This window comes from Siniperca chuatsi, linkage group LG2 (assembly GCF_020085105.1).
Source record: "Siniperca chuatsi isolate FFG_IHB_CAS linkage group LG2, ASM2008510v1, whole genome shotgun sequence".
In the NCBI taxonomy this organism is placed as follows: Eukaryota; Metazoa; Chordata; class Actinopteri; order Centrarchiformes; family Sinipercidae; genus Siniperca; species Siniperca chuatsi.
Window position 1 is genome coordinate 16,896,596 of NC_058043.1, and position 22,590 is coordinate 16,919,185.

At 43.6% G+C, this 22,590-nt stretch overlaps 1 protein-coding gene across 6 annotated transcripts in view; it reads left to right on the plus strand.

Moving 5' to 3' along the window:
- The window catches only part of bsnb (bassoon (presynaptic cytomatrix protein) b), a 72,840-nt gene that overhangs the window by 39,313 nt on the left and 10,937 nt on the right, over positions 1 to 22,590 (plus strand). For 5 of the 6 annotated variants that reach the window (XM_044182780.1, XM_044182770.1, XM_044182796.1 and 2 more), the window contains exons 4-5: positions 13,059 to 13,865; positions 15,276 to 21,635. In XM_044182780.1, the coding sequence (XP_044038715.1) occupies positions 13,059 to 13,865; positions 15,276 to 21,635 (7,167 nt within the window). The remainder of the gene's footprint in view (positions 1 to 13,058; positions 13,866 to 15,275; positions 21,636 to 22,590) is intronic. The other variant, XM_044182797.1, reaches the window with a different exon arrangement.

Genomic DNA, 22,590 nt, shown 5'->3' on the forward strand with positions numbered 1-22,590 from the left:
TGTTTTGACCCTCAGGGCCACCAAATCTTAGCCTGGGAACCAGATGAATCAGGTACGTCTGGCCCATGGAGGTATTATAAGAACTTGAAACCGGACCCCAAAATGGCGTCTATTCATTTGAATGAGAATTATTCGCCTGGCACAAACAGCAAAAAAGTTTTCTAGCTTCTGGGTTTACTTCCGGGGTATGCGGCCCACTGAATATGCGCAGTAGTGTTTTTCCCGCTGGCCGCACCTGCGAGTTCCTGCTCGGCCCATTGACTTTACATTGTGATGATGTCATGGATTTTTAAAATGCTTTTCTCGGCTCAAGGAAAGTTTCACAAATAACCTTAAAATAAATAAAACCTTCATGGATCAAAAATTCATAATAGAAAGAGTCATAATTTACCTTGTTTACAATTTGCAGTTTGAGGCAATACTGTGAGTGGCCACTGGAAAAAATTGTCTGCAAGGCTGAGCGGTGGCGCCCTATCCAGTTCTTATTATACGTCCATGGTCTGGCACCTCTCCCATTCAAAGAGATTTCTACCCATCCTGGATTTAGTTGGGCCATTCACAACCGTTTATCTAATATGGGGCAAGTTTGATTCAATGACAGAGTAGCGTTACTGGTCCATATTTGAAGTCACACATTTTGCTGCTCTGATTGGTTGATACGGCACAAGGCACCAGGCTCATGAAACTCAGATCAACTCTCAAACTAAGCAGTGCTGATCAAATATGAATCAAGATCCGCATACTGCATTGCCTATTTCCTCAGATGTTTTCAGAAACACATTTTAGTGTACTGTTTAGCTGTAATTTGACGAAGTTTGTGACCAGGCCGCCATTTTTTCCTGCTTGAAAATGGACCAAGCATCGCCCCAACTTGCATGTGTCACTCAGCACGTTTAGTTGCTCTGATTGGTTGTAGATCTTTCCAATTGCATCCAGAGGCATTTTGGTCTGCGCCCGTTGATAACGCCCCTCAGAAAATGAAAATGAATGGAGAGGTTCCAAGTTAATATGCATTTGCGAATTAGTCTGGCGCTGCCAGGCTAACCGTAGCTCTCCCTGAAGAAAATGTTTTCCAGTAACCAATTCTTCTCATATAGACTATAGACTAGCTCCCACTACTAAAAAAGAGACTGCATAGCTGCATTTCAGCTAGAAGGTGGAGTCAGTGGTCCACCGGGATTTTAAAATGTATGCAAAAATATAGCAATCACTGCTTCAGTATTATTTAAAAGAAAGAAATGATGACAAATGAGGTACATTAAATTATCTGAAACAATACATGTACAACGTACTGTCTCAAGTTACCATGTTGTTGTTTTTCACATTGGATTTACCAAGAGGCAGTATAACATGTTGTTGGAACAAATAAATGACAACACTACTCTATGACAGTATACAGACAGACAAACTTAGCGAGTAGCTGGTGAACATAGTGGAACATTTAGCAGCTAAAGAGCCAGATATTTCCCTCAAGAGTTGGTGGAGAGCAAACCAGAGCTAAAAGGAGAGTTTGACAAGTGGCCAGAAACACGACTCCAAATGAATGAAAACTTTTGTTTTTGCTGCCTCCAAGTGGCCAAGTTTGATGCTTCAGTGTATCCAGGTTCAAATAATGTAAATAATTTTAGACAATTTTCATGTTTTTATAGTTGTGATATCTTGTTAGGAGTCTTGTGGATGTGTGTAATTGATTGATTAACATAGCAACTACAGAAAATAAACAATCATGGCAGTTTGAAATCCTCGTTTGAGCCTCGCTCTCAGAGACTATTCTGCATGGGTCTGAAGTTTGCCTGAAGTAAGTTGACTCCTTTTTGTACTTACATAGTTGTTTTCTTTGCAACTTCAAGAATACCTTTTATAGCCTGGAGTTCATCTGCTTCTTTTGAATGCTTCGTCTTCTTGTTCCATTACATTTTAGCAATTTTTGCCTTTATTGGATCATTCCAAATTGAGAGAGATGGTAAACATGGTCGGATTTTAATTCAGGATGGTACATTTCTTAATCAAACTAAGCCCCATCTGAGCACTTTTAATTTCTCATGCACATACCTGCTTTTAGCCCTGGTTGTCATAAGGTGTTTGCAATCTGGATAATTAATATACTTTCCTTGCTGCATTACATAATTTGGTGAAATTATACCCAACCACACTTGCATAGACATGGCCAGACACACATGCAATCGTGCACTCACACACACACACACACACACACACACACACGCATTGTGTGAATGATCAGGGCTGTAATGTCTCAGCAAGCTCCTCTGAGATGGGATCAATCTATGAGAATGGGATCAATCTATCTGACCTTTTCCTTGTGGTAACCTGCAGTGTTCAATCTCTCATTATTTTGACAGTGAAAGGGCAGCTTTTCCGGCTCTGCGCTGACTGGATGGAGCATCACTACACTGCCGGTGTTCACACTATCCACCTTTGTCTCTCATGGCAGGTTCAGGTTCACTCACTAACTGCTCTCTCAACTCCACTCTTGTACCTTGTCAACTGAATGCGAAACCCCCCAAAATAGTTCACAATTGCAATTGCGTCGTCACTCCAAACACTTATGCTTTAGCTGCACTACCTTACGATGGAAACTTTGTGGACAACGTGCGCTTAAGATCATTTTCAGGGTATATGGTGTAATATTTACTGCAGAAATGTACAACTGTGCAAACGTAGGGCTTCCCCCGATTAAAGATTTTTCTAATCGACTATTAGTCGTTAATTCAAGATATTAGTCGACTAGTCGTCAAACGTTTATTCCATTAATTTAATTATTTAAATGTATATTTTTAGGGCATCAGAAAATTGTTTGAGTTGTTTGAATTGTTCCAGGGCTGAGAAAGAATGTTATAAGTAACACCGTTAACACTGTGCTACATTACAGAGAAATACAAAACCGTAATATTGAGCCTTTAAAATAAAACAAGGGGCACGAAGCAAGCCGCTAGTTGCTGACAGCAAAAGCGGTAACGTAATGATTCTGAATGTGTCGGAAAAACCAGCAAGGAGACTGAACATTTTGTTAATTTATTTAAACACAAATCTCGTTGTTCAAAACACGGGAATAAATAACTTCCAACTTAACAAAAACAAATAGATTATGTATAACTTTACTTACAAATTAAGTCGCTACAAACTCGCTCTTCTCCCGCTTCACGGCTCTCCTGTCCCCGCCTGAACACGCTGTGTCTTCGTCATCTCCGGAGCCGCTATAAATAAACCTCAGTACTGTATTCCCTGTCGTCTAACCTCTGTCGATCTCGGAGGCTGTGTTCGGTCCGGCCTGCCAGACAGGATAGATCATCAGCTTTGACCTGCACAGTTGCTGCGAGTCCTACCTGGGTCCAGAGCATGCCGGCCTGTCTCTCACTCCGCAGGCTTCATGCCCGTTCTGTGCTCTCCTCCCCGGCTGAAGCAGCGAAAGCGTCCGCTCGCTGCTGCTTTTCAGCCTGAGGATGTGTGGCCTGTTCCAGACTACCCCGTTACCGAAATTCTGGATTTGCTGGACCCTCCATTCATGGATCAGCAGCTCACTAGTGGCATAACCTAGGGACACCAGGGTCCCTTTCTCCACCTCCACGCCCTGCCGGCCATAGGTGGGCTGTTGCGGGAACTGCCAGAGATCATCAGTAGGGCGGCTTCCCACAGAGACCTTGCCGTTACACCGGCACAGGAGACCGCTCCTCTAGATGAAATGTCCGGGGATATCCCTCTGGTTCAGCCGACCAGACGGGACCCAATCTGGCCTAGTTTTTCTGCAATCAGAAAATATCAGGAGAGATCGGCGGCAGATCCCAGGAACCTGAAAGCTCCGGTTTCCACATATTCTCCCATCACCTAGGTAGAGGGTTTGGCCCTCTGGAGGCCAACCTGACGGCCTTTTTTGGGGTGAAGCAGGCCAGCACGATCACTGACAGAGACCAACTGACGGTGCCTAGCAGATGGCACTCATCGGTGCGCATCCCAGCCCGACAGCAGCAGCGAACAACATCTCCCTGCTGACCTTTTCCTTGACCAAGCTGGCCGCTAAATCGACCACAATGACACCAGAGGAAGCGTCGAAAACTTGCAAGGCGGCCAGTGCATCACTAACCCTGTGTGCATCCATCGCTGTCTCCCAAGCCAGGATTGCAGCTTGGCAGACGCAGATCCACAGGCACCTCTGGCTGCAGCAATCTTCTGTCCCTGAGGTGTCGAGGAGAGACCTCCTGGAAGCTCCCATCAGTCTGGATGGACTGTACTTCCGCTACCGTCGGCTGGACTCATCCCGCTGTGCTTCCTCAGTGCTTCTCCGGTTAGTGGCAGGACCGCCCCTCGGCGGCCGCGCTCCTGCACCTCCTCCTCCTCCACCTCTCCCACCACTGCCTCAGCCAGCCTTCCCAGCCCCCCCCCCCCGACGGTCTTTCAAGAACAGCCGAGTGGCCTGCTCCTGGTCCAACCCTCCACAAGAGCCCCCAAAGAAACAGAGCAGGAGGCAATGACGGGTTAGGGGCGTTGTATGTGATGCAATGTGTGCTCTTGATGTGCAAAAATGTTTTGAAATAAAACATTGTCCACTAAAGAGTAGTTTTTCTATGACAATACAGTCTGTCGCTGAATCTACTGATTCAGCCACAGCTGTCATGCACACATCCCCCGCACAGTGTGAGCCGTCAGCCTTTAACCTTTCCGTTAACAGGCAGCACGGACTAACGTCATTTAAGCAGCACCCTTCTTCTGTCACACACTCAGAGCTTTCCTCAAACATCGCTTTTCTGTCAGAATGTGTGGTAATGAGCCCACAAGCGCTGTCATTACGCCTCAGCACGTGCTGATTTGCACAGACAACAAAGCAACAGCAGCCTACATAAATCACCAGGGAGGCGTACGTTCAGCGCAGCTTCTGAACATACCCAGACAGCTGCTGCACTGGGCACACACACACTTACTCTCCATCAGAGCAGTGTATAATCCCAACGAGTTGAACAGGGGAGCAGCTATCATGTCGAGGGAAGGCCCTCATCAGGGAGACTGGTGCCTCCATCCCGAGCTGGTCACCCAGATTTGGAGCAGGTTCAGCAGAGCAAAGGTGGATCTCTTTGTGCTCTCTGGTTCTCCTTGAGCGTGCGAGACAATCCTCCACTGGGAGTGGACACGTTTGCGCATTGGCCATAGCCCAGGATGCTTCTGTATACCTTCCCACCAGTCCTGCTCATCCCTTGGTTCCTGGACCAAGTGTAGGAAGAATGGCTATCAGCGATCCTGATAGCACCGGAGCACACGGGCGGTGGTTTTCATGCCTGCACCGACCGTTATAGGTCAGCACCTGCAGGTTTGGCTGCTGAACGGGAACGTTTAGAAACGCTGGGTCTCTCTTAGGACATTGTGCGCACTATCCATGGCGTGGGAGTGTCTTACACAGCCAAATGGACAGCTTTCCAGCGATGGTGTGTAGAAAAGAGCCTGGATCCCACTGCGTGTCCCCTGTCTCACGTGCTGTCATTCTTTCAACTACTAGTGGGTAGGAATTTAGCCTTCAGCATGGTTAAAACTTACGCTGCTGCCATTTCATCTTGCCACGAGGGTTTCAGTGACAGATCAGTGTTTAGCCACCCTCTGATGAAACTTCCTGAGGGGCGTACAGAGACACAGACCAGTGTCATGTTCTCTGGCTCCTTCAGTGGGGAGTTTTACGTGCGCTGACTAAATCCCCCTTTGCACCTCTGGATCAGGTTCTGCTTAAGTTTCTGTCACCCAAGACAGCGTTGCTTCTGGCTCTGACATCTGCAAAAAAAAGTTAGCGACTTATCTGCCCTCTCTGTGGCTCCATCGTGTCTCAAGATCCAAGGAGAGGGCAGCTCGGCTGTTTTGCGCCCTAATCCGGCTTTTACGCCTAAAAGCATCACTAGCTCTTTCAGATCGAGAGTAATAATCTTGGATGATTTCTTCCTTCCTCCTCACAGCTCGGAGGAAGACACCACGTCTCATCTCCTCTGCCCGGTGCATGCGCTGTCTTGCTATGTTGCACGCATGGCCGCCTTGTGCTGCTCTCAGCGTCTGTTTGTGCACTACAGAGAGCAATCATAGGCGCTGCCTCTGTCCGCACAGCACCTGTCACACTGGCTGTGTGAAGCTGTTTCACATGCATATCTCTCCTCTGGGATGGATCCTGGGATGGAGAGCATCAGAACGCACTCCACCAGGAGGATTTCATCTTCCATGGCTTTGCACGGAGGAGTGACGGTGGAAGACATTTGCACTGCAGCTTCATGGTCTTCCCGTTGTTCTGTCATTCGCTTCTATCTGCGGGTGCAATCACTCTGTACTGAGTGTTTTGTCAGAGTGATTGTTCTCAAGGGTTATGCACTCTTCCTCCTGCATGTCGGCACTTGGAGAGCTTCCCTTCTGTCCCTACTCTGCTCCTCCCTGGACTGTTACAGTGCAGTTTTACTCACAGCAGTAGGCTTTATTTATTCCCAGCCCCCATCCCCTCATGGAGAATACTCATAGAATCTTGAGTTACAATACGTAACTAACGTTCCGTGGTCCTGTCTAGATGGTAATCCTGTATTTGCTGAAACTCTCGAAAGATTTAGGTTCATGCAACAAAACTACTTGGTTAGGTTTAGGCATAGACTGTATATAAAGATGAACGATGTGTCTCCACTTCCTCCAACTGTACAAAAATAAAGCCAAAATATCCCGGAGCGCCCGGATACAGGCACTGCCATCTTGCACTGTTGACATCATTTGGAGTTGTAGTGATGTAGTGATGGGGGTTGGAGCCGTGGTAACCAGGTCCTGCCCATACACCTGGCCGACTCAATCGTGAGCCAGCCTTAGTGGTCAATCATGACGTGAACCCCCCTTTTTATAACATCAAATAACTAATTACAACACTTGAACATACATCAGTGTGATAAGAACTACCTAAAATGACAGAAACCATCTTTGGGCAAAATTTATTTGACGTGTACTTTGATTTTTTAGTTTGGCCCATGTAGGGTGACCAGATGAGAATTGGTGAAATTCAGGACTGGGGAGTTGGGGGGAGGTTCGTGGTCAAGTGTAATACATTACATTCAGTGTCAAAGAACAGTAAAACACATGAAAGAAAAAACTCAACACTAAAATGTATTATTTTTGCTCATGAAGTCAACTGTCTGCCATTAGGAAAAAGAAACACAATGATTGACTGTGTTGTATGTAACAAACATAACTACACATTGTTTCTAGAGCAGCAATATAATGTAATGTTTACCTCATAAAGTCATTATACGCTAATATCTCACTGGAAAAAAGTTCAGTTAACTCAATTATACCTAGTTCGGTTCAATTTTACGGCAGTCACTCACATTTTTATGTTGAAACAACTAAACCAATGACTCAAACAGGTGGCTTAATTTTAAATGTCAGGATTAAAATGTAAGCTATAGAATAATTTAGAGTAACATCAGACTCTAACTGATAATTTGTTATTAATGTCATGAAGATCAGTTACAGATTCTGAGGATGCATGAAGCATAGTGTCCTGGCTGTGTTTACAAGATGCATGAACCATTACGCACAGGTGACAGATATGTTATAATAATTTTAAACATCTTTTCAGCAGCTAAGTTTGTCATTAAGCTGTAGGATCTTACAAACTCAAATTCCTCTCACTGTGGTGGCTGCACACCAGTCATCTGCTTTAAAACATTTCCAATGACATCAACAATCCGATATTTATGATAGTCCAATCAGTGCAATAGACATGTGAAAACATATCAATAATAGCCTACTCTTACATATTTTACAAAAACAAACAGGACATTTTTTAATAACTAAAAGCAGGAAATTATAGCCTACATATGTGGTTTGATTAGAATATTTTCATGGATTCTGAGAGTAAAAAATTAATGATCTACTAGGCTAATGTAGACTAATTGATAATTTAGTAAAAGCCTTCTCTCATTTTTAAAAGATCCGAATTATATGGTGCCCCTGAGAGCTGAACGCACTGCAGCTGAAGAAAACACATGCAAATAGACAAACCAAAATCATCTATGGGGGTATTATTGATTATATAGAGACTGAGACACAGATTCACAACTCACACACACATTTGCAAATAATATTGCTACAATTATACATCCCCCATAAACAACTTGACAACACAGATGCAGCATAACAGATATAGAAAACAACCAGATACAGAAACAAGCTGCAAATACTGACAACTTATCCAAATACAGACAACACAAGTAAGTAAGTAAGTAAACTTTATTTAGTATAGCACCATTCACAGAGCAAGGTCACAAAGTGCTTCACAAGACTAAAATTATTAAAACACAAGAAAATAGAGAAAATATAAGATACATTGACAATGGTGCTGAAACACTGACAAAACTAAGTTTCCAGGGGACACTAACACGCCCAGTCACACAAATTTCTGCAATACTATCTCAGTCATACAATCAGAATGTTTAAACTGAAATACACTTAAATCGTCAGCTCATTTTTCAACAGCATGTGTGGTTAGTCAACGTCAGTGTACTTCTATACTTGGTTGTTTGCCGCACGTTTTTTTATGCATATGTGCAGTATTGGGAGTCACGCGTTACTGTAATTCCACTACTTTTGGCAGTAACTAGAGATGTAACTAATTCCTTTTTCAAATTAAATAACGCAATTATTTATTACTGAAATTAAAATGGGCTTGTTACTTTTATCTTACCTGAAAATAGTGGACAACTGCAGAGGATAGCAGACAAACGATGGGCGGATCGATACTGCGGGATTGATTCTTCGATACTCACAAGCTACTCATTTGGTATCAATTCCTTTAAAAAAATATAGATAGTTGGTATAGTTATATAAATACAAAACGTGGGTGGCTGCATCACTTCCAAACGTTTTTAGTACTTTTGTATAATGTTTGTGCCAATAAACAGCCCTGACATATAGCTGGCCCGTGTCACATGACTGTGGAAACCTATGTGACATGAGAAGAAATGTAGAGATTGGTGAGTTCTCTCTGTGGCTCTCTTGTGCCAGGTCTCAAAAGGTTCAAGTCAAATGTAAAATTTGACACATTAAGATTTTGCTTAGAGGTGCAATAAACACATTGATGCTATAGCTGTGCTGGTGACAGTAGAGACTGTTAGAGGGATGCTGAGAACCATCTCTGTTATTACATATGTTATATGTGGCAGTAGATAAGAGTGGACACCAAATGCTTCAAATGTAATTGATAGATTACGGTCAATGTGTAGTCTTGTCAGTCACATCTGAGTTACAGTTCATAGTCAAGGATAAGCACACTCTCCACTGAGCAGACAAGTTAACCTCCTGCCATTTAATGAGGTTACCAGTTCACTAACAAGATGATCTCACTAACAAACTGAGCCTGCTGCTGCCACATAACTGTGCCATACACACACAGTAGACACACACACACAACGAATCTTCCAAAACACAAAAAGTGAGCTCTCGAGTGAATGATAAAAAAAACAACACAACTACAGTACAGAGTGTAGGCAGTTTCTTAAGTGTCAAAAACTAATTATTTTCTGCTTGAAGAAAACATTTCATTATCTGTCTCTTTTGTAGCTTTAGCTGTAGTGTAATTTCTGTGTATTAAGCTGTTGAAGTGCTGTTCTTCAGAGGGCAGTGAAAAAGTAGAAGGGGATTGCCACAGTGAATTGGTTGCTCTGTTTTTAGGGTGCATTAAAGGCCTGTCTCAGAAGCGCAGAGGCTCAGTCTTTTATACAGACCTGATTTTCTCCACACAGTGTGGGTAGAGGTGGGAAGCACAGCCCACATCGCTCACTGCTGTACAAGCTAAAGCACTCTACATGAATAATTTGCTACTCCCAGCTCCGGTTTGGCCTTGCTCCTCTCTCCCTTTCACCCACGCAGTGATGTTATGCTGATTCAGGAGCAAAGAGGGGAGTTTGGCAGTGCCAAAATGGCAGGAAGAAAGCTTCTCCGTGGAAGAAAAATGTTCACTAGTATCTAATTTAGATATCTAATTAAATTCTACTTTTATGAACATGCCTGAAAAATAGCAAAAGCAGATTTGATGTGGTTTTGAGGAAGTTGGAAGTGAGTAGAGACTTCAGAGGTTGGGAGGTTTTTTTTTATGATTATGTGACCATATGCATGCATGTGTGTATACACTACACGCACATAGCATGTCTTCACTGTCTGTATTGTAGCATAGCTTCAGTAGTTTTTTCTCAGTCCTTTGAACACTAGCTGTCCACAAACACACAGACGCTTGTCTCTGACATTTCTACACAACATTTGTTTTTTTGTTTTGTTTTTTTACATGTGAACGAACCAGCACAGATGGCTAGTTCTGAGAGTACTGCACCTGTTTATATATAGCTTCTCAGTAGAGCACTTGAGAGAGATGAAAACAAAGCAAGTCTGTCTGTTTGGCATGCCAGTGGCTCGGTCCACGCTTCCTTGTCTCAGTTGAGACAACAGATTCCTGTAGGATTTGGGCACGCTAAGAAAAGTTAAATCTTGAATGAAAAAATACACTAGTAAAAATAGCATGTCACACATAGATTTCAAATGTAGCCACCACCATATCTGTTTTTATACTACGTTATATTCCATTTGGTTGTGGCAGTTATTGTATTTAGGAATGTCACTTTGTCAAACTAAGTGGGTGAAGTTAAAAGTAGTACAGTTCTCATGGCCACTGTGGTTTTTATTGTCCTTGAAAGGTTTTTAAACTGGCCAAGTGATTGCCAGGCTCCTATTTTATCTCCTTTTATGCTGAAAAATGTTGCCGCTGCTCACACTATGCCAGCATTATCCTTACTGAACTGCATATTTTCACAGTATTCATGATTCAAATGGCATCATTTCTAAACGAGGGAGTTGCATAATTTAACACTCATGTTGCATAAGGGCTCTAATTGAGTTATTATTAACAGAAAAACAGTTGAAGTCTACAGGTACCAAAGCTGCATTTTATCAAAACGTTCATATTAATCCACAGAGGTTGAGTCTCACCACTCTCTCACCACAGTGGCTGCTGTTTTGGGTACAACCACTATCTGCAAGCTGCCTGTCCAGCACACAGCAACGGACAAAGTTAGCCAGCTCTGTTTTGTCAATGAAACATGCTATCTGCAGTGACCTCATATAAATACCAGTTTACTTTTGAATGATAGGCACCTATTAATTTAATAAATATAAATATGCATAAATATTACATCTTTTGTGGCCATCATCTTCACCACCACCTTCTTTCTTCTTCTCATCATCATCATCATCATCATTCCATCACCTTCTTCCTTCTTCTTCCTGTTTTTCCATCCTCCCACTCCTCCTCATCCTTTTTCATCCTCTTCTGTTAAATTTTAGCTGTAGCTTTGTCTCCTACCACCCACATCAGCGAGTGGTTAACCATTGTTTGTAGATTCTTTTGCCTTCACAAATCAGTTTTACTGAAAATAGTAGAAGTGGCCTGTGATGGTCTGTATCCACCCTTCATCGTGGCCAGTGAGCTAAACGTTTTTTCTACAAGAATCCGAGGACACACAAGGAGCCCTGAGAAGAACAAATAATCAATCTCACACTCACACAGAGCCTGATCAATTACTCTACACAGGTTTAGTATGAAGTGAAAAAGAAGACACACTGCGTCCTGCACCCAGACCTTATCACTGGAGACTTGTCTGGTTTCTGGGGTCTCTAGGTTAAGATCCCTATCACTCTGTTAGGATGTTCCTTGCTGACTAAATGATTGTCGCTCTCTGTCTCTCTTTTCTCTCTTTGTCTTGCTTGTAATGTAGGCTTTTCTCAGTTATTTATATAATTCAGGCCGATAACTCATGTGACAGAAGTGACAGAATCCCAGTAACTTCCACGAGTCCTGATTGTATTAGTTGCAATATGAGGAAAATGTAAGGATGTTTGAAAAAGATAAATAATTTATTTGTAACCTTCTGTGGCATCTTGACTGTTTGGACTGCAGTAAAGATGTCCTCTGATACAGTCATTGAACACCTGCATTGTTTTTATTTATTAGCTGTTTCTGGGCATGTTGTTGAATTCTATCTTCTGTATTTATGCTGTTGAAGTATGACACCTATAAAATAAATTATTTATTGGGTAGATGGTAATCGGCAATAGAGGTGTTTATGTGGTAATTTGTTTTGTTGTATGAGTCTGTGACACAAGAACACTCCCTCTTCAGGCATCAGGCACAGATGATTATCATAGAAACAGAGGGCTGGGTTACAAACACAGTGCCGTCACCTCTCTTTTCAGCTTTCATAACCTGTAATATAACCATTTTATTCCATTGAGCAGTTTCATCGATCTGCTGCTGAATCTTTTTATGTTAATATCCAGTCTTTGATAAGTTTTGTTCTAGATTTTCAGCAGTGTCAGAATCTATAACTACCTCCAAACATAGGGCTCAGTGAGGATGACTGTGAAGGTCGAATGCTCCTCTTGCAGATAGAAGGTTTGCTGTGGGCTCCATAAAAGGTCTAATGACAGTTGCACCCCTCCAATCTAAAAACAGATGTGTTAATTTGTATTCACACAGCACTCTTCCTCTGTGTACCATGTTTGAAAGTGCTTAATGTTGTCAAATGATTAAGTCTTCACGAAGAGATGAAAGGCCTTGTTTGGACAGGTTTTCAAATATTCAGTTGTTCAGACTCACTATACTGAGTCCTTGGCACTCCATGGCCATTTATAAAGCAACAACTTTCTGATTTGATTTGTTTAACTAACAGACACATTTATACTTCTGTATGCATCAATCATCATAAACAATAATCAACTAATGTGTTGACAGTATTAATATTGAAGTAAACACCAATGTTGAGCATACTTTGTGTATTTAGTCAGATTGCTGCCCGTTTAAACAGTTTCCCGTTTTGTTTGCCTATTGTTGGCATCAGTGGGCATCCAGGTGACACTAAGAAAACTCTGAGTTTTAGTATTTTGTTTTGCTGAATAATGTACAGGAGTAATAGAGTAATACAAGAGACCATGTACTTTTGTCTGATTATCTTATTTCAACATTGCTGATTGCTGTTCTCTCACTTGTTTTTCAGAAGAAAGAATGGCTGTGCTTGAACTGCCAGACGCAGAGGGCTCTATCAGGAAGCTTGGGAGATATTCCAGCTCCTGTTGCACAGCCCGTGGGATCCCCCCGGCCACCTGCTACAGCCAATCAACAACCGCAGAAAGTGACCAATCAACTTTCAGGGCCTAGGCCCATAGGTCCTCAACAACAACAGAAACCACCGGGTCCCCAAGTAAGTGGGCCTCTCTCTCCTGTGAAACAGGCTGGGCCTGCCCCTCATACCAAGGGGCCCAGCCAAGCTTCCCTTCAAACCAAGGGTTCTGCCCAACCCATTCCTCAACCCAAGGGTTCTACTCAGCCACCTTCCCAAACTAAGGGTCCTACACAACCCTCAGCTCAGAGTAAGGGACCTCAAATTAAAGGTCCTAATCAATCACATGCTCAAAGTAAGGGCCCTGTTCAGTCTGCTAACCAAATGAAGGGTCCGAGCCAGGCCAAAGGGCCGACTCAGACAAAGGGATCTGCTCAGCCCTCTGCTCAGACTAAGGGCCCTTCTCATCCTTCTGGTGCCAAGGCATCATCCACCCCTGGTAAAGCCACACCTAACCATGCTAAGGCCTTTCCCACCCCATCCAAAACAGTACCTACTCAGTCTAAACCCACAGGTAACAACCAGGTCCGCAAACAGCCGCAGAGCCAGGAGAAGACTAAAGTCACATCTAAATCTCTAAAAGAAGACGTCAAGGCCTCACCAAAGAAGGCATTGTCAGAAACTGTCACTTCACCAAAAGACATGAAGATAGCTGAAGATGCACAGAGGTCAAGACACCATGAAGTGAGCTACCTGCAACTTCCTCGCCTTCACCTGTTACTCTTGATTCACCATTATGATTTTTTTGCTCCATTCTAATAATTGTAACCATTTCTCAGAATCATCATCATTTTAATCATTCATTCAACGTCACTGTTGTCGCCTTCATCATATCATTATCTCGTTTTTTAATTCTTCTTCTTGTATTTTTGTAGTAAACATGTTTGTTCTCTATTTTAATTATCCAAACTCTTGTTCTTTTCCTATTATTCCTTCTTCATAATCATCTGTCCCATCATTCCACCGTCATCATTTTTATTTTATTCATTTTCAGCACTATTAAAGTTAGTTAGCAGTAGTTATCATCAGCTTGTACTATTCTCACTAATGTAATAATAAATAATAGTTATCATGTATGTGTTTCATCACATCACACATTTATTGAAATAATTTCCCATAAATGTAACTTTCTTCATCATCATAATATCCTTATCATCTTTATTATCATCATCATCATCATCATCATCATCATCCTCAATATCGTCATCCTTATCATCATCATCATTCTCATTAGTATCATTATTTTCTCGGTAGCCATTCCTCATCCTCAGCCTGTTCCCCCATTTCTCCACCCAGTTTTGTACACTTTTATTTCATTTGTATCCAACACAAGCTTTTTGTTTAATGTGACACTTTGTGATGATATTTTAAGCATTCTAAGCATGTTCGTTATTCTTCAACGGTTCGAAGAATGCAATGGAGAATGCGTCAAAGATGGCTATCAAGCATGTAACCAAATGACATTTGTCTGTAGATGTTTGTATGTTCAACTGTATGTTATATTCACTCTGTGTCTCAGTGTATTTATCCATGTGTGTGTACATAACTTTGAAAGGCAAACTCAACCCAAATCAAGAGAATATCAATAGCTGAAATAAACTACAACATAAGATTATATTCAGAGAGATTATCCTGTTGTTCATTTTATATATTTAAAGAATAAAAAGTGTTGAGATTAAGTCTTTTTTTTCAGGATAACAAATGTACAAATGTTGTTCGGTGGTAACTATATGCAAAGTCAAATTTGCTTGATTTCTAAAACCAAAATGTAAAAGAAGAATGTAAATATTTGGGTTGATTTTAGCCTAAAGTGTTACTATACATATGTAGTATGTGGTTGTCTTATTAAGGGTTTGTTCTTTCCAATGTAATTATTCTCTCTATTAGACTTTTTCAACTGCACTGGGTCTAGTGCATTAATTTTACTCCCTTTTATCTAAAAAAGCTCATGAAATTGTGACTGCTGATGAGTTTGATGAAATAGTGGGATACAAAGTGTGCACTGAGGCTTGTAATAGACCTTGCTATGAGTTCATTTAGGATAATTGTATGTCTTTTTTTGCTTTTGACCTCTCTCCTTCTCTCTTTCTTCAGGATTACAACAAATCAAGTACGCAGAGTTTAAGTGACACTGGATACTCCTCAGATGGGATCTCCAGCTCTCATGGGGAGATTACAGGCCAGATCCGGGAAGAAGGAATCAAACTCAGTGAAAGAGGTGCTTCCATCCCTTCAGAAATCACCAAGCTAGAGAGCTCCATGAAGCCTCTACTAGAGTCAAAGACTGCCTCAGACCAGAAGCACAGGCCACATTCACTGTCTGTAGGAAAGGACCGGGACTACAGTCCTGATGACGATGCAGCAAGGGATGAATCAGAGGATGACCTCAGTTGTAAACTTCGCCATGATTATGTGGAAGACAGCAGTGAAAGTGGTCTCTCTCCATTGCCAGTACGACAGAAGAAGTCACATAAAGATTTAACAGATGAAGACTTCATGAGGAGGCAAATTATGGAGATGAGTGCTGATGAAGAGGAGTTGGAAGAACAAGGAAACCAGAAGACTAAAAGGGGACATAAAACCAGTGGGGATTTGAGCAAAGAGAGACGACGACTCTCTCACCATTCTAATAGTTTTGAGGATGAAACCAAGGCATCAGAGGGTGCTTATAAGGCAAATGAAGAGGAAGATGTTGTAATGGCTGGAGGCCTTCGGCGTTTTAAGACCATTGAGCTGAATAACACCAACAGCTACAACCGAGACATGGAGCTTAGTACTGAGCATGACCTACGAGAACCAGAGCTAGAGATGGAGAGTCTGACTGGTTCTCCTGAGGAGCGGTCTAAGGGAGAATATTCATCCACCCTACCTGCCACCACTCCCAGCTACACATCTGGAACATCCCCAACATCTGTGTCATCCATGGAGGATGACAGTGACAGCAGCCCTAGTCGTAGGGCAAGACTAGAGGAAGCAAAGCAGCAGAGGAAAGCTCGACATCGGTCCCATGGGCCACTGCTGCCCACTATTGAGGACTCATCTGAAGAGGATGAGCTCAGAGAGGAGGAAGAACTACTTAGGGAACAGGAGCAGATGAGAGACCTAGAGCAACAGAGGATCCGAAGCACTGCTCGAAAAACAAAGAGGGATAAAGAGGAGCTACGGGCACAGAGGCGCAGGGAAAGATCCAAAACTCCCCCCAGTAACCTCTCTCCTATTGAGGATGCATCGCCAACAGAAGAGCTGAGACAGGCTGCAGAGATGGAGGAGCTTCACAGATCATCATGTTCTGAATACTCACCATCTATGGACTCAGAGGCAGAGGGCTTTGAGATGATTGGTGGAAAGCTTTACAAATCAGGAAATGAATATAACCTTCCAACCTTCACATCCCTCTACTCCCCTACAGAAAAGACATCAGCAATGTCACCATCTGATAAAACACTAAAAAGTGCAGAGGAGGTCTATGAGGAGATGATGAAGAAAGCACAGCTCATGCAGAGGCAAGGACAAACAGTTAATCAGCAGAAAGGCGCCTCTCAGGCTGACAGTAAACATCATCTTGAAGCAGGAACTGTCCTAACCCCCGGCTCAAGCCCTACACAGGTTACTGCACCTATGTCCTTCTCCACAACGGGGAGTGATCCAAGAATTCCAGGAATTCATGTAGCACAGCATCTATCAAAAGAAACACAAAATAGGATGATGACACAGAGTGCCAAAATTGAAGGTGTTGTTGGAGTTGCCACAACCAAAGCCCAAGTCAGTCAGACTGCCACAACTCGACAGGCAGTTAGCACAGTGCCTGCTGGCAACAGAACAGGCTCCCAGAGGCCAACACAGGCATCACCTGACCCTGGAGCATCCTCCCTAACCTCCAAAGTCTTCTCCCTTTTCAAAGGTTCCAGCCCCCCAGTCTCCCCCACCACTTCTCCAGCACAAAGCCCAACACATATGCCATCCGTGAGACCCACTGGTGGTAGTGGCAGGCAGCTGCCATCTTTGCCTGGTGGTCCTACATCGGCTGCAACATCCCATGGAGCTCATGCACCTCAAAGGGCAATTTCACCACGTCTTGCACGACAACAGTCCTCTCAAGATTCACCAGTGATGGTGATAACACTAGGCTCTGATACAACTAGTCCTGCCAAGCCACTTACTGTAAATTCTTCCACTTCCCCTTTGTCATCACCAACACAGGTCAGTTGTAAAACCTTGTATAGCTCCCAGCCTCCTTCGACAAGTTCCCCAACATCACCAGAAATGCAACCATCACAACAGTCTCCTAAACATTCTTCACAGATGGCTCAAAATGTTGAAAAAGTAAATGTTGGTATTAGCACCATGACCACAACTGCACATAGTCGTGGATCTATGGAAAATATATCTCTATGTAAAATCTCAAATATTCCAGGCTCTTCAAAGGTTGTGGATCAGGGCCAAACACATCCAAGCACTAATGTGGTGGATCTGAGAGCCCCAATGAGGCCAGCTCCAATTATAATGACAGACCAGGGGATGGACCTAACATCCCTTGCCTCTGACACGAGAAGATACTCTTTAGGAGCAGAGCAGCCATCTGGTCGACACACAGCAGTTCAACCTCTTATTATGAACCTGAATGCACAAGAGCAACCACACATATCTCTATCAACACCGACCACAGTTAGCATCACAGTTGCAAGTTCTATGTTCATGTCCCAACCCAAGCAACCAGTTGTGTATGGAGATCCTTTGCAAAACCGTGTGGATTTGGGGCAGGGTGTTGGATCAGCTGTGTGTTTAACCCAGAGTAAGCCACCAGTTACTGACCCATCTATTCCGAAAATTGATGCCTGCCTGGAGAACCTGGGTATACAACAGCAACAACTGCAGTTACAGCAGCAGAAGCTCCTGCAGCAGCAACAACTTCTTGAGCAGCAGCTTCAGCAGCACCAACAGCAATCCTCTTTTGCTCGATACAATTTAGCTAATCAGGTCCAGCCACTGCTGATGAAAAAAGATCTTGTAGTCAGCCAAACAAGCAGTGCCCAGCCTGTAGTAACTGCTAGTGCCGTTCCCAGAGTATCCCCCCTGGCACCACCATCTGTGTCTGGGGCTCCTGCTTCTAATGTTCCCCATGAAATCTATGGTGGAGTTGCCTTAGAGCTAAAAAACAAGCCAACAGTAATGAACTTGTCCACAGGTAAGCCCCATGTTATGATGGTGCAACTTGATGAGAGTAACATATCACAGGGGGGCACAGTAACTCAACTGGTAAAGCGAGAGGACCCTCCTCTCCCACCTCAGGTCTTGGATCTCACTGGACAGATCAAACCAGAAAACCAGGTGGCTTGTTGTGATGTTGTTTACAAATTGCCCTTTGCTGGTTCCTGTTCAGGGTCATTCACTCAGAAGCCTACAACAGTATCCTCAGATAAAACCCCCACCACTGAAACGTTTCAAGCAGTCCACCCTCCCCATCCACCACACTACAATGTCAGCCAACAACAACAACACCAGCCTCAAGCTACACAAGGAGTGACAGAGGAACATAAACAATATCAGCCACCCATAGTCTTCTCAGGAAGAATACAGCCCTCTATGTCTGATACTAATCTGCCTTCCATGACTGATGCTGGTCACTATCAGATTAATGTCCAGGGGGGTCTGGCAGTAGATCTTAGCAACATGAATCAGGCTTATGATGGTGGATACCTTGGCATGGGAGCACAGTATGGATCTTACACAGACTTGCGTCACCAAGGAGATTTTACAGGCCCTTCATTACCCCTTCGTCGATATGGCTCCATGTCAAACATCAATTCCGACTATGCCTACAGTTCACGTGACCTAACAGGATCACAGGATTCCAATCTGGCTCAGTACAGTGCAACCACTGCCAGGGAGATCAGTCGCATGTGTGCAGCTCTTAACTCAGTGGACCAGTTTGGGAGCCGGTATGGAACTAACCCTGAACTGTTACCATATGGGGCTGGAAGGGGTGGACCTTTAGCTAGGCTAAATCTCCAGCAAAGCTTAGCATCAATACGTGCAAACCTACTGTATGGTCCAGATGGAAGACCAACAGCAAATGGCCAAACCCTAACAAACCTAATAAATGCTAGACAAGCAAGTATACGCGCCTTGTACCCTGCTGCCATGAGAGGAGGTGATGGTATGATATATTCCACCATAAACACTCCCATAGCCTCTACTTTGCCAATTACCACCCAGCCTTCATCTGTCCTGCGTCCCATGCCTAGAGGAATTTACAGACCATACCCTACAGGTGTAACTGCTGTACCATTGGCTAGCCTTACCAGGTTGCCTCAAGTGACTCCCAGAATGCCTCTGTCCACACAGGGACCATATTCCTACCCTCCTCCAAACCAGTATCCTACTTCAGCCACACCATCAGGAAGTGTGCCTGATGCAAGCAGCTCACACCAGGAAACCCCTGTCTACCTTGGAAAGCCTTTAACAACAGTTGCTGTGCAAACAGCTGCAACCATTCCACCAACCCAACCTGCATCACACTTAGGAGCACAAAATGTACCAGCAACTGGCACACAAACCATGGCAGATCAACAGACAGACCGCACTCAACTCACCTCACAGAGTGTTTCGTCCCTCTCTCAAGCTCAAGGCCTACCTCCAACTGTCCAGCCAGTGCAGGCTCAAATGCAGCCACAGCAGTTACCTACTCAAACTGAACCTTTATCTTTGACTCAAACCCAACCTCAAGTTCAACCCATCAATCAACCTCCACCATTAGGTCTGCCTCAGGGCCAGCCACAAGTGACACCCCACAGCACTGCCATAGCACAGAATTCCAAACTTTCTCCTCCCACGGATGCCCAGAAAGGTAAGGAAGATGAGAGACTGAGTCAGCAACAAGAGCACATGCTGCAGCTAGAGCGAGAGCGTGTTGAACTGGAGAATTTGCGGCAGCTGCGTCTACAAGAGGAGCTTGAAAGAGATCGTATGGAGCTTAAGCGACACCGAGAAAAAGAACAACTACTCGTTCAGCGTGAGATTCAAGAACTGCAGACAATCAAACACCAAGTCATTCAGCAACAGCAAGCAGAGCGGGAGACACAGCTCATTATGCAAAGAGAACAACTGGCCCAGCAGAGAATGCAGCTTGAACAAATTCAGTCTCTGCAGCAGCAGCTCCAGCAGCAGTTGGAGGAGCAGAAAAGGCAAAAGACAGCAGCAGTGGAGGCAGCAGCTGCTGCTGCAGCAGCAGAAGCAGCCGCCACATCAGCAGCAGTGGCAGCAGCAGCAACATCTGCCCAGGGTGCTATACAAGGGGTAGTTGTTGGAGGAGGGCCCCCTCAAGGGTTCATTATCTGTGACCGGAGTGGTAGAGTTATTCAACAAGATGGACAGAGTGTTCAATTTTGGCAGGATGGACAAGTGGTCCAAGCCGTGGTGGCTGCTCGACCTATTCATAGTTCTGCCTCTGAAATGTCTTTGAGAAGCAGTGACAAACAGGCTGATTCCAAGATTATGAAAAAGCAGAATTCCATGCCTCGGCTGAGAGATGGCTCAGAAGAGGACTCTGTGAAGAGGATTACAGACAGCTGTGTGCAAACAGACGATGAAGATGGAGAGGACAGATTCATGAACAGGCGTAGGCGAACAAGGCGTATTGCAGACTGCAGTGTGCAGACTGATGAGGAGGACCAGGGAGAATGGGACCAGCAGCCAGTAAGGCGCAGGCGATCACGTGTATCCAAGCACTCTGAATCGAGTGGTGAGGCTAAATCAGAAGGGTCATCTAAAGTGGCTTCTGCAAGTATAGCTATTCAGACCACAAATGATTCGTCATGTCAAACAGAGCCTGACCAACTAGGCAGGATTTCTCCTGCAATCCACATTACCATGGCTGAGACCTCAAAGGTTGACCTATTACATTACATAGCAGCCCCTGAAAGGACCCACAAAGGAGAGAGTCTGGCCTGCCAGACAGAACCAGAGTCTCAGTCTCAGGGTGTGGTTGCCCCTCAGCTGAGTGTCCCTACAACTATCAGTCCGTACTCCACAAGTCTGCATATGGTAGGTGCGAACACATCTGACCCAACCTCTCCAAGACTGCAAGGAGTTGCTAAGTTTGAGAGGAGGAAACCAGACCCCCTGGAAATTGGCTATCAGCAGCAACAAAATGAGTCTCCATCTCGCCAGCCCCCCAAATCTCCCCAGGTTCTATACTCCCCTGTATCTCCATTGTCTCCTCATCGCATGCTGGAGACAACATTTGCCTCCCAGGAGAAACTTAACAAGGCCCATGTTACACCCCAGCAGAAGGCATTTACTGCTGAATCACCCCAACGCCACCAGACCCTACCAAGACCCATAAAAAGTGTGCAGCGCTCAATGTCGGATCCCAAGCCTCTCAGCCCCACATCAGAGGACCCTGCCAAGAACAGGTTCTCCCCATATCATCAGCAAGCTCTGTCCAACAGTCAGGTACGAAACCATCACTTTTTCTTTAAACAGAATTAATGAGTTATTTAAATTTATGAAGGCATACCAAAATAATAATAATAATAATAATAATAATAATAATAATAGAATATATATATAAAATATATATATTTTAGGGAAATGTATTCAGAAGAAATATCTATTTTTAGAAGTGCAGCACCCCCACAAATGGAGATGTCAGTCTTTTGATCAAATACAGCATATGTTTTTGCTGCTGATATACAATATGTAATGATGTCAAGTTTACCATACATATTTATTTGCATGGGATAATATGCTGCGTGTTTTTTGTAGGAACATAATTAAATGCATTATTTATTTGTGATACATTTGGAGCATTAGAGGTCACACTGACATTATGAAGGGTGTCACAAAATCTGTCTCATCTTTTGCACTCAAACTAATAATTCGTTGCCAGTGCTACCAGTGCCAAACCCTGTAAAAATATATTAGTTCATTCCATATTTACAGGAGCCAATTAGTATGTAGATATAAATCAAGGCCTTTTAATTAAGGTAGTATTTATCAATTCTTTGTCTAAGAGTAAAACATATAAATTTAAATAAATATATGTGTATGCAGAATATGCTTTATGTAGACATAGATGATAACACAGGATCTGGCATCGAGAAGGTGACAGAATGTTCTCATGAGAGCAGCTGGCCATGCCAGAAAAGCTTTTCCCATCATCCTTTTCTGCTGTATCTCCTCTCTTATCTTCTCCCCTTTTACTCTTTTAGTCTGTTTTCCTCTCTCTCATTCTCTCTCTCACTCACTCTCTTTCTGTCATGTCTTCTATATCTGGCAAACCCTTAAGACTTGCCAGGGGGACATACAATGTGGAGGAATCCTGGTGGTGCTTTGCTGTCTTCCTAACTGTTAGCAGCTGGTCAAAGTAAATTAACATTGCTCTGCATTTAGACCGAAATTAGTCTGA